General features: G+C 45.3%; 1 protein-coding gene across 1 annotated transcript in view; it reads right to left on the reverse strand.

The window, feature by feature from the left end:
- The window catches only part of CACNA1A (calcium voltage-gated channel subunit alpha1 A), a 259,565-nt gene extending 252,363 nt beyond the window's left edge, over positions 1-7,202 (reverse strand). The window contains exon 1 of the mRNA XM_056867234.1: positions 6,674-7,202. Within this exon, the coding sequence (XP_056723212.1) occupies positions 6,674-6,966 (293 nt within the window). The 5' untranslated portion in view covers positions 6,967-7,202. The remainder of the gene's footprint in view (positions 1-6,673) is intronic.
- Between the last annotated feature and the right edge of the window lie 4,683 nt (positions 7,203-11,885).

An 11,885-nucleotide genomic window follows, 5' to 3' on the forward strand; every position in this document is an offset into this window, starting at 1 on the left:
TAGTGCTCATGGAAGGCTGATGAACCCAGTTATGTGCTAAACACACTGCCAGCAGAGTCAAGCAATAGTTATATTAACTGTGTTGACTGTGTGAAACTGAGGCAGATTCACACACATCACCCTTGATCTACCATCATTAGGAAAAATTTCAATTCCAAATAGCTTTACATTTGCTGACGTGAAAGGTTTTTGTCTGGCTTGAGACGCAACAGGCCCGGTCCGTCCTCCTTCGATAATGTAATCTTTCCCTTCCATTGGGATATGCTAACATTTGCTAGGTAACTGCAAATCAAAGATGTTAGGTTTAAGGCAGTGGAACTGGTTCCCTAGACACACCATATACAGTTTGTATAGACCTGGGCCATAGACAGATTGAATTAAAAGCCCTACCCACTAAATCACAAACCCATTCATCCCTTCCTGTGCTACAGCTTTGAAGACCAAAACTGTTTAATGTGTATACCCTTAGATTCTGATCTGTGGTCAATGAAACTCTTAATTACGCAGATTACAATATACTGAAGAGATGCAGCCAAGAATGACCGACAACACTCACAGCAAGTGACAGATCATGCCCGGAAATATTTAAACGAGTCAAGGCAGATAGGAAAGGCTGTCATCCCTACAGTACCAAGGTTGGAGAGGACTGAGCTGTAGAGGCCTCTTTTCCCAGTGGAGACTATGGCAAAATTTTAAAAGTTTATCCATCATTACTGGCCTCCCCAACCCCCCCCCCCCACTCTTGACATCTGTGGGGGATTGACCTGCCGAAACCTGGTTCACTGTGGCATCTGGGTTGTCTTTTAATGCCACTTGGTTTACGGTTTTAATGTGAGGTTTTAATTATTGTTCTGTGGTTTTTATGTATTTTAAAGGTTGTTACCTGCCCTGAGCCTGGCCTTGGCTGGGAATGAGGGTGGGTTATAAATCTGAATAGTAATAGTAATAGAAATCAAATCAGGTTCGATTCCCCACTCCTCCACATGAGTGGCGGAGGCTAATCAGGTGAACTGGATTCGTTTCCCCACTTCTACACACGAAGCCAGCTGGGTGACCTTGGGCAAGTCACATTCTCTCAGCCTCACCTACCTCACAGGGTGCCTGTTGTGGGGAGGAGAAGGGAAGGTGATTGTAAGCCGGTTTGAGTCTCCCTTAAGTGGTAGAGAAAGTCGGCATATAAAAACCAACTCTTCTTCTTCTTCTAATAGTAATAATAATAATTTTTAAAGCCCAGTTTCTCTTGAACTTCTGTTTCTTGACTTAATTCATTCTCCTCCTCTTTGTACTTAATGAAACATGATCGAGCAGGCACACATTTGTGCTGAAGGTAATCAAGGAATTTGTGTCAGAAGAGACCTGGAAGAATTTCTGCCTGTGAACAAACAGCTCATTCAATCTACCTCTCATGTACCAAACAAGCAGATGATAGCAATCTAACAACAAAATAGTTCAAGCAGTAATGGTCCAATGTTAAGTTTGGAGTCATGAGAAGCAATTCACTAACATACAAACCAGCCACTCACTCCAATGATGTCAATGATCATTAACTGATGCCAGAGAAGAAAATAGTCTCACTCCTATCCTGAGACCTTTCAAAGAAGCATCAGATTGACAGCAACATGACAACTTTCAGCTTCATTTCTGTGAAACTAACAAAATTCTGGTCAGTTTCCACACAGTGTTCTCAACAGCAGCAGCAGTGGGAGCCCTCTGCTTGTAGATTCAAGGCAGTCAACCATTTTTTTTTTTCCTTTGCATTCACACCAGATATGGAGCTGAAAGCTTAAACTGCTTCAACTTGGCTTGGGAAATGCTTCCATTGCATTAAATACATACGCCAAAGTGCAGGAAGCATATCAATATTTTTAAATGACAGGGGCAGCCCATTCCTGAAGAAGGAGCAGTTAGGCAGCAGCCGGGAGTGGCACAGCCATGCTGCCTCGACAGAGGCTTCCTGGCTCCTGGAAATAAAATAAAAGGAATTAAAAATATAAAAGAAGGGAAATGCCCCCATTGAAAACAGCGAGGCTACGACACCTAAAAAGGTGTCGGAGTATGCCGCTGCAGGAAGAATCATTCCCAGGGTAAAAGGGGTTAGGAAGCTACCCAAAGGCAGCTCTGCCCCCAGGAATGCTCCGGGAACACCTCACAGAATGCTGGCATGGGGAATTGCGCCACTAGAATGCTGCCAGGAGGCAGCACCTGTGTCTGAGCCCTGAGCTGCAGCGTGGCATACGGGCGTTGGCGTGGATGCCACCCGTGATGGTGCAAGTGCCCCTTATCATGGATTAAATGGGCACTTACACCAGCACAGGGTCAAACGGGGCCTGTGCAGCTGATTTATGAGCCACTGCCGTACCTCCTCCACCCCCACCCCCCAAACGGGTTGAGGGCTGTCAGCTCACCACAGTGGTGGCTATGAGGGCTGTTCATCACTTGGGCTGTGGTGGCCTTGGGGGTAGGGAGATGGCCCCCAGGCCATCAGCCCACTGGGATTCACCCCAGTGACAAAGGCCAATCCGCCCCTGCCTCACATAGTGAGGACAAAATGAGAAGAACTCTGAGCTTCTTGGAGGAAAGGCTGGATAAATATTGGATGGACAGAAAGGCAGTTGATGGGAAGATATAAGCTTTAACAGTTCCCTAAACCTATAGCTCTAGCAATGGGTCAATGGGTAGCCTTAGGGTGACAGGGAAGCAGCAAAAGGCACTTCCAAGCCACATTTCTATCTGACAATAATGGCATGATCAGAAAGGTTCCTATAGCCTTCCTTCACTCTTTTTCAGCACAAACCATAGGATCTCAAGGAATACAGCATGTCTTTTCCAAAACAAGTAGTTCTAATCTTAGTTAGACCTTGAAATTCATGGATTTGATTTTTCTAAAAGCTTTGGAGAAGCTCCTTCTAACAGACAATCCCAACTCATATATACAGTTATTACACAAAACATGCAGAAATCCCAGACAGGGTAACCATCTGATACACACCAATATCAAGACAGAATCAAAAACACACAATCCTGCAGATGAAACTGCTTTTGGGAGTCAAATCAGTCTCCCGATCATTACCAGCCTTTATATTTATTGTGAGAATATTTCTAAAGAAATGCACGTGTCCTTTATTATTCATTAGATAAAGGTCCCTCAAGTTTGCGAGCAGGGAACAACAGGGAGTTCTGGTCCTTTCCACACAGATATTTACCATGCTCACACCTGTACGGCATTCTTGCTCTACCAAACATCACTGCCATGGGTAGACTGGGGCCAACATTATTTTTTCCAAATCTAGGCCCATTCCAGTCCTCACACACACAGTCCTATCCCAGAAGCAACCAGTGTTCAGAAGGGGGATGGATTGTGTCCCTTCTCCTGGATCTACTTCTTGATGCCAGAGGGAAAGGGACACAGAAGTGTCAAGGACAAGATCCTTCTCCCCTGAAATCCTGTCAGGAGGGTGAGATGATGGGATACCCCATCCCCTCCTCTGGGAATGCTTGCTAATGGTGACTGAGCCACACTGGGTCTACACTGTCAGTTTTCTCCACCGCAATACTGTATCCAAGTGTAGTGCTTTACTTTTCCTCATAGAGCCCTATAATTAATGACAGCCATTCATTGATTTAGGCAACAGTAAAGCCATTAACTCAGGGATAGCAATAGGATGGAGGCTAAACCTGCCCTAGTGATCCCAGTGCCTAAAAAGAGAAGTTTTTGCCCCCTCTCAATTGTGTCCCATGGGGCAGCCTGTTCCCTCTGTCCTATAAAGCTTAACAGATGTCAAGTCAGATCTGAATAGCCCCATTTCATATAGTTCCACCCCCTCCTCTACATACACCTGCCCAGAGTCCCATACTAGACACCTGTCAACAACTATTTGGTTGGAGGAAATAAAGGAAGGAAGGGGAGATGATGGTAAGCCAAGGCCCAGCTGGCATTTCTCCTGCTTCCATGTCTTGTTGCGACATATACCACCCCTCCACACATGTTTTGAATCTTGATTGGCTGGGGGGGGGCAGGGAGAGGTAAGTGGCATCTCTTAGAAGGCCAGATTTGGCCCAAGAGTTCTCCAGTTACTGACATTTGTGCTAAAAGGTGATGAAATGTTGGGAAGACTGTGCAAGAATGTTGGAAACATAGTGAAACAAAGGGAGAGAAGGCTGAGTGCTGGCTATTTTATATATTGATGATGGCTGCAATTTCCATTCAAAATGGCTGGGATCCAATGAGGCAACCCTGTGTGCCTGCAGAGTTCCACATCCCATAGCTTGATAGAAGTGCTACATACTGGCAGAGCTTTGGATTATGGCCATTGCATACAGAACATTTATTATCTTAGCTATACTTACAACCTCACCCTGTGACGTTTCCCATTATTAGTCCCATTTTACAGGTGGAAAACCAAAAAGGCAGTTATTTGTCTCAACCCAGTGAGACAATCGCTAGGCTGATGACAAAACAGAGTAAAATCCCAACACTGCGTCTATTGGGTCATGTTCACTTTGACCACCACCAAAATCCCAAATTATATTATATATAATTATATTATAAGACACATTGCAAATTCATGAGAAAAAATGTAAGAAATTAACATAATTCTTCAGTTCAGTCTCAGGATCTATAACCAATTGCATTGGATGGAATGAAATTGAACAGTTACTCCATTCATCTATATAACACATCTACCCATCCATAATACAATTTTCCTAGCACCTGTTTTTATTAACATCAAAACATACACTGCATATGCTCAGTGATCTCCCTTTTTAGGTAAACAGCTAGACCCCTCACAAGGTAAAAAGGAGCACCTACAAGCTGTTTTTCTATGACAGGGGAGGAACCAGCAATAAACTGGAGTAATCTAAGTTGTACCAGATAAACTCATCGGTCCCAGTAGACTTGCTTTGGCTTCACCTCCATGTGAGCAAAATGTAAATGTTCTCCCTCAAACCGACAACCCAGTTGAACAAACACCTATCCATTCCATTGCAAGCTAGCTGTGGAAACACAACTGTAATTCCAAAACAATGTTTCCTTATGCACACACCCAACACCCTTATTCCAAGATTCTCCAGGCATGAGAAGACATTTTGCTCTCAGATCATATTCTTGCTCTCAGCACTAAACTTTTCTCAGCAGGGAAGGAATAGGTTTGTGGTTTATGTAAACCAGGAGATCCAAAGACAGATAAACGCAATACAGTTCTATAACCAATAGCATGTGGCTCCTTCAGATAAAGATTAGCTATACAAATAGTCACAAGAAGCAGCAAGATTTTTACATACCAAGTTGAAGTGATGGATGCAGAAGCTGGAAATCTTGCATTTTTCTCCACCAGCAGAGGAAATCCCATATGCAAGACCCAGCAAGGGTAGCTGAATCCATACTTTCCTCTATACTATCCCCACCTTACCCATCAAGGGGAACTGCTCTCTGTCTATGCTCTCTGGACCCATTTGAGAATTTAAATTCACGAACTCCTCCAATCCTGTAAAGTTTAAATAAGCAGGAGCAATATTTCCTGGCACTAGGTATTAAAACTGGGGAGAGGAAATTCTGAATCTATGGGCTATAGTTTTGGTCCCGACTCACATCTTTGACTCTTCTTGATTCCCTACAGTTTCAACTCTAGTTATGGGCTACATTCACTTCACAAGGCCTCTGTTAGATCTCTTTCTGTTCACTATGTACCTCTTTTGGAAAGGAAGGTGATGTTGGTGCTTATCTCAACTCCGCCTGACAATTCTTTGCTAACAACGGTGCTATTTTTTTTATTTTTTGCACAACTAGCAGATATCATACTAAGAAGTCCTATTCTACATACCACATCTCTAGGGAACAAGCTGGTTGCTGGTTGCCCAAAATCTATCAGCCCCGTCTGAGGAAGGGGAAATGAGGACATGGCAAACAAATGCAATCTCCAAAGCTCTCAATTTGGGAAAATGAAAACTGATGCTCTCTGTCCTGCCCTCCCCCCAATCCCACCCTTTGCATGGATTGAAAGACAAACAGCTCCAGAGAGAAGCTAGATAATAGGTAACACAGGTAAGGGGATGGAAGGAAGGCAATGAAGAAAGCGGCAGATGCATGGGCTCTTGAGAGAATACTGACCCCTGCATAGGGGAAGCATGCCTGTAGGATCATTCACCGTAAGGCAATAGACAAATTAGTGGAGATTATAGGAGCCCGGAGACATACATGGAAAGCTCACAGACTCAGAAGTAAGAGATGCAGGAGAAAAGGGGAGGGGGGAGGAGAATGCATTAGGAGCAAAGAGAGATTTTTTGACAGAAGAAAAAAGGAGTACAGCTGCATGGATCAGAGCTGGGATGCAATTTGTTGTTAGGCTCAAGAGTTTCATCCATGTATTTGAGAAGGGATTTTTGATAGATCTGTGTAGACCATAAATTTGCCTTAGCAAGAGGTACAATGACTAGCTGGTAAAAACATGCAGAAGCAACACAGATGTGATACACTAAAGGTAGGAATATGCAATTCTGGGTAGGAATGCTGGGGACAGGTGTGTGCAGGTGGGGCATCATGCATAAGGCAGGCCAAACATGCAGGAACCAAACTGGGACACATGCTTTAATGCTCCCTTTCCCACATTTGATGTGCTGCTGAGGCCTAAGTGCTGATCCTTGGGATCCTCCCCCCCCCCCACAGAAAGGATATGGCCATTCGGTGATCTTTTTGGCGTATTTCCTCACCACGTTGTCCTCACTGAAGAGGAAGAGGGAGCGGTTGACAGTCAGGCAGCTCTGCCGAACAGGAATGGGGTTGTAGAGTGCCATGGTACGGGCTCGCTGGGCCATCGACTGTTTGTATATCCTCTGGGCCCCCGGGGGCCCCCCTTGCCGGACGCCCCCAGCACCCCGGCCACCTCCACCGCTTGCTGTTCCAGAGCCAGCTCCCCCTGAACCTCCTGCCCCATAGCGGGCTGGCACCTCATCTCCAAACCGAGCCATCCTGCAAAGAGCAAAGGGCCGGGGGTTACGCCGCTGAGGATGCTGCCGGAGAGAAGAAGCTCATCACATCCCATCGGCTGCTGTAGGATGCTGCTAGGGGAGCTTGCAGCAGAGGGAGGGGGCACTCAGGCTGGAGCACGGCCGGGGAAAGCGGCAGAAATCCTGGACATAGTCACACTCGCCTCCCTTTGCGGGGTGGAAGCGACGGAGAAATCCTCCACCCTCTGCCCAAAAGGTTGCAATGATGGGGGGGGGGAGACACACCCCACAAGAACAACAACAACAAAAATCCCCCCAAAATTGTAGAATTGAAATGCAGGGGGGAGAGAGACCAATGCACCAAACTGCCCCTAACAAAAAAAAAAAAAAAAAACTGCAATGAAAAAAAATTCAATGCACCATCAGTTAAAAATGTTTCAGTTTAAAAAATAAAATAAAGAAATGCATTGCCCCTGGGAGGAGGAGTGGGGGAGGACAATTAAACGTAGCGACAGCAGCACCTCCTCCCCACTGAGGGGGAAAAATGCAATTAAAGAAATCGAATGCACCAATTCCTCGCCCCTAGCACTCTTCTCAAAGCCAGAAGGGAAGGAAATTGAAATGGAAATAAAAAATGAAAAGACGCCATCAAACGAGGTTCTCTGTCTCAGTATTTGCAATGCAGTTTGGTGGCTGAAATGCAGGCTTCTTCTGTGCTGGGCAGCTTGGCAAATTTTTTGCACTCGCAAGAAGAAAAAATATTTTTTTCCCTGTACGATTTATGAGATCAGTACATGCCCTCCCATCTCACAAATAAAGTACTGCACTGGTGAGGAAAAACAATGAGAAATCTACCAAAAAAAAAAGGGGGGCAGAAAAATCACCCACACTAAAAAACACACACACACAACCCCCCCAAATCAAAACAACCCCCCCTCCCAAGATTTTTTCACTGGAGCTTCATCTTGCCGTCTTCAACAGTGTCCAAGATCTGAAAGGAAAAAAGCGTTTGAGCTCTACTTAAGCTTCTGGAGCTGTAGATGTTTCCCCCCTCTTGCTATCCAGCAGTCTCTCTTTCTGCCTTTTTATCCGGTGAGCTTGTGTGTATGAGTGTGTATGTGTGTGAGAGAGAGAGACAGAGCAAGTGTGTGTGTGTGTGTGTGCATATGTCAATTTTGCCTCATCTTGGAGTTGAATGCAGCAAAGAAATCCTGTAAAATCCAAAAAATGAAAGAGACAAGAGAAGTAGTTGCCATCCACCATCTACTCATAAGGGTTCTCTGGTAGCTGCAATGTCTAGTATTTTTTTCCTGCCCTGTATTCCTCCTCCTTCTCCTCCTTCTCCTCTTGGGTAAGCTAAAATAAGACTGGTGTTAGGGAGGGAGGGAGGGAGGGAGGCAGGCAGGCAGGCAGGGAGGGAGAGAAAATGGGGGAAAAAAAAGAAAGGAAAGGTCTGATTCACTGGCAGGTTGAGCTCTAATGTGCAGCAGTGGATCGATTGAATGCAAGCACAGATCATCCAAAGCCTCAGCCAGGCTTGGCACATGATGGCCTAGAACCAATAGCAGGGGCTACAGCCCAACCAAACCCAGATGGGTTTTTACAGAGAGAAGGACACACACACACACACACACACTGATCTTGATGGGGCAAGGAAAACCTGCATACAAATTGCATCTCTCAGCAGTCCACACCCCGGCAGATTTAGACTGATGTCAATCCTCTCCTGTAAATTCAGGTGTGTTCTCCCCCACCCCACCCCCTGAATTGGAAAGCAGCAGCACAAACAGAACCCCTGGAGATGCCTTCATTCAGAGTTTAAAAAAATCAGGTCAAATCAGGCTCCTCTTACTTTAGGCCAGTTTTCTAGCAAAGAAGTGGGGAACTTGCGAGACAGGTGAGGTGACAGGAGAATGCAGTGTGAAGACGCGATGTCATGTGCATGTTTATGGAGGGCAGGTGTAAACGCACATGCCAACGTCAGCAAACACATGACAGCGTACACAAACATGAAACCACAGGAATGAGCATAGGTGGGTGTATGCGCTGGTCCATGTGTGTGGCACAGAACTGCAAGGTACGTATATTGTCACTGCCAGTGTGTGTCTTTGTAGGCATAAAAGCTGAGATATCAAAAATGACACATCATGTTTAAAAATAGGTGTTCTGGTCTCCATTCTTTTATAAGAGCCAGTTAATTCCAAATTAACCACTATTACTCTAGGTGATGGCTTTAGCTATCCAGATATAAATCTAGATTTATCCCAGATTTGAATTCTGAGATTAGGTGTCGGTGCCCATGAAACCGCTCTCATATAAACATCACTACATTAAACTGCAGCCACTGACTCCATACGGCAAGCAAATGATGTGCAGCAGTTAGGAAGATCAGGGGAGCTCTTCTCCATGTTACCATTTGAAGGCGTGGGGACAAGCAGAGGAAAAACTTTCTTGTGCAGAGTGGAACACCACTGCGCTGGGATGGCCAGCCACGGGACATAACTAAATGGGAAGTAATTTAAAGGGTCCTCCAGGAAACGGATGTTTCTATATGTTACCTTTATCAGAGGATACTGTTAGAAAAAGCCTCTGCTTGGCACTTTATCTATGTCACCACCGGATCATGTAGCATATATCATCATGTCATTATGGCTGACAATGTTTGTATAACACTACTACAGCACATTATGGCACCAGTGTGGAGAACGTGCCACACACAAGCTGTTTCCTGTCATGTCTACATGATAGAAACAACATGTACGTTGCCCTTCATTCACAATGACACGGTTGAAAAGGACACTCAGGCCATTTATGCAGGGTTGATTCTGCTCCTTGCTCAATGCTGATTTTTTAAAACTGACCTTTAAAATGACTATTCACTTTCCCGATGCAAGAAGAAAAAGTCAAACGAATTCCACCCCCCATTCGCCTGCTCCTTTGTTCCTTTGTTTCCATAGTCATTAGCAATAGTCATTTGCATAGCTAAGCCGCGACTGGGATTCTGCATGCTTCCTTCTGTGAATGCTTCAATGCAGGGGCGGAACAAATACAAAAGGTCACATTAAAGGGGCTCTTAAGAAATGTGAAGCAGGTATGCACCAGCTTCCCAATGAGGTCTGGAAGGACAGTTCAGCGTGAAGAAATAAAAAAAAAATGCAGGGCACTTCAGCCTGGAATGCGCTGCTAATTACCAAGCACAAACGGACTCAGAGTAACTAAAACATTTCTAGGCTTTCTATTTTTAGTTCTGAAAAGACTAGGAATCTATGGATCTAAAACATAGTCCCTAGGCAACTGCACAGTGGTGGTGGGCATACTGTATAGGCTGCAGTGGGTACCAGAGCAAACCCCCGAACAAGCGCCACAGAGTACATTGAAAAGCGATGAGTATTATCATGTAAATTCTGGTAGTATTAGACAGCAATCCTAATCAGGTCTGCTCAGAAACCTATTCAGGTCTGCTCATTGGGGCTTATTCCCAAGAAAATGTTCTTAGGATGACACTGTATTGGCATTGCAACTGTAGCTGGAGGTCTCAACTCCCCCAGTGCAACCTCTTTCCCCTTCCTTCCACCATTTTAACACATCAGCAGCATTCACATTTCTTCTCAGTGGTGAGACGTTGGGCAGGCACCCAGGCCAACACTGAGCCAGCGTTTGGGATTAGCACAAACTACTAAAGGTACAATTTTGAACTAACAGCACAATTTTGAGTTGGGGCAGGGTAGTTGGGTCGGGCCCAGGGATGGCGCACCCCGCTGCCTCCTGAGCGGCTTGCCAGCCTGAAAATACAGGTTAAAAATTGAATTTTTAAAAATCCTAATGAATCTATTGTCGAAGGCTTTGAAACTCCTAATGAAACTCCTTCATAGAGTATCACAGGACTACACCTGCCTTTTTGCTAGCACAAGTTTGCACCAGCTAAAGGTGGTGTTCTCAGGGCAAAACGGCTTTGGGAGCTGTCTAAAGTTAGCCTCCACCCCCAGGAACACCCCCTTTGGTGCCGGTGCAAGCCCTTGCACTACGGAAATGCTGCTGGTGAGGCTATGTCAGTGTCCGTGGCTCGTGTTGCCGCGCTGCTCCCTGGAGTGTCCCTGCGGCGGCATAAATGCCACTTTTGGCATAAATGCCAAAAAGCCAGCGCAAGAGGCACTTACGCTGCCGCAGGGGTCACACCAGCTCCTAAGGGCTTTTGCTGCCCCCCTTCAGGATTGCTCTGCCCAAGAATAAAAGGAGGAAGGAAATGATGTAAATAAAGCCAGGAATACTGCATATGTTGGTACTGTCGAGCCACAGGACTCCAAAGAATAGAGCAGAGGCAACACTTAAAACAAAAAGGTATAGCCAACTGTATCATTGGCTGCAATTCTTACTCTTAAGTAAGTCCCACAGTACTCAGTGAGACTAAAGTTACAGTCAATGTACTGAGGACCTTCCCAGATTTTTTTTTTAATCATGGAAGGGAATGGTGAGATACTCAATAGTGCATTACGACAAACACAAACCTGCATACCTGTGGACTGTATTCCACAGCAGCATTGCTCTCGCGACTCAGCTGAAAACTCATTTTGTGCCCTTGAAAGCTAAGATAAAGATAGCAGAGTAGGGGGGAAAGGGGGGAAAGGATCAGTGACACCACTGTTCTGCTTCCTTCTTTATAGCCCACTGTGAAAACACAGCACTTTGCAAGGGAGAGGATTATGCTTTCAAAACAGAAGACAAATGTCCACCACAGTGGTCTGTTCCATTACCATTACCACACCTTTTCTTGAAGTGTGCTGCTGAGGGAAGAATACCCCTGGCTTCAGTTTCAGTTATACCACCAGAGACAACAGGCCCAGTACCTCAGTTGTTCAGTAATATTAACCTTGTTCATTTTCTGTATCCTTCTTCTCACACATACACACCCTGGCCCTCTCGTTATATGCCAAGGGGAGCCA

Source organism: Euleptes europaea, chromosome 1 (genome assembly GCF_029931775.1).
Source record: "Euleptes europaea isolate rEulEur1 chromosome 1, rEulEur1.hap1, whole genome shotgun sequence".
In the NCBI taxonomy this organism is placed as follows: domain Eukaryota; kingdom Metazoa; phylum Chordata; class Lepidosauria; order Squamata; family Sphaerodactylidae; genus Euleptes; species Euleptes europaea.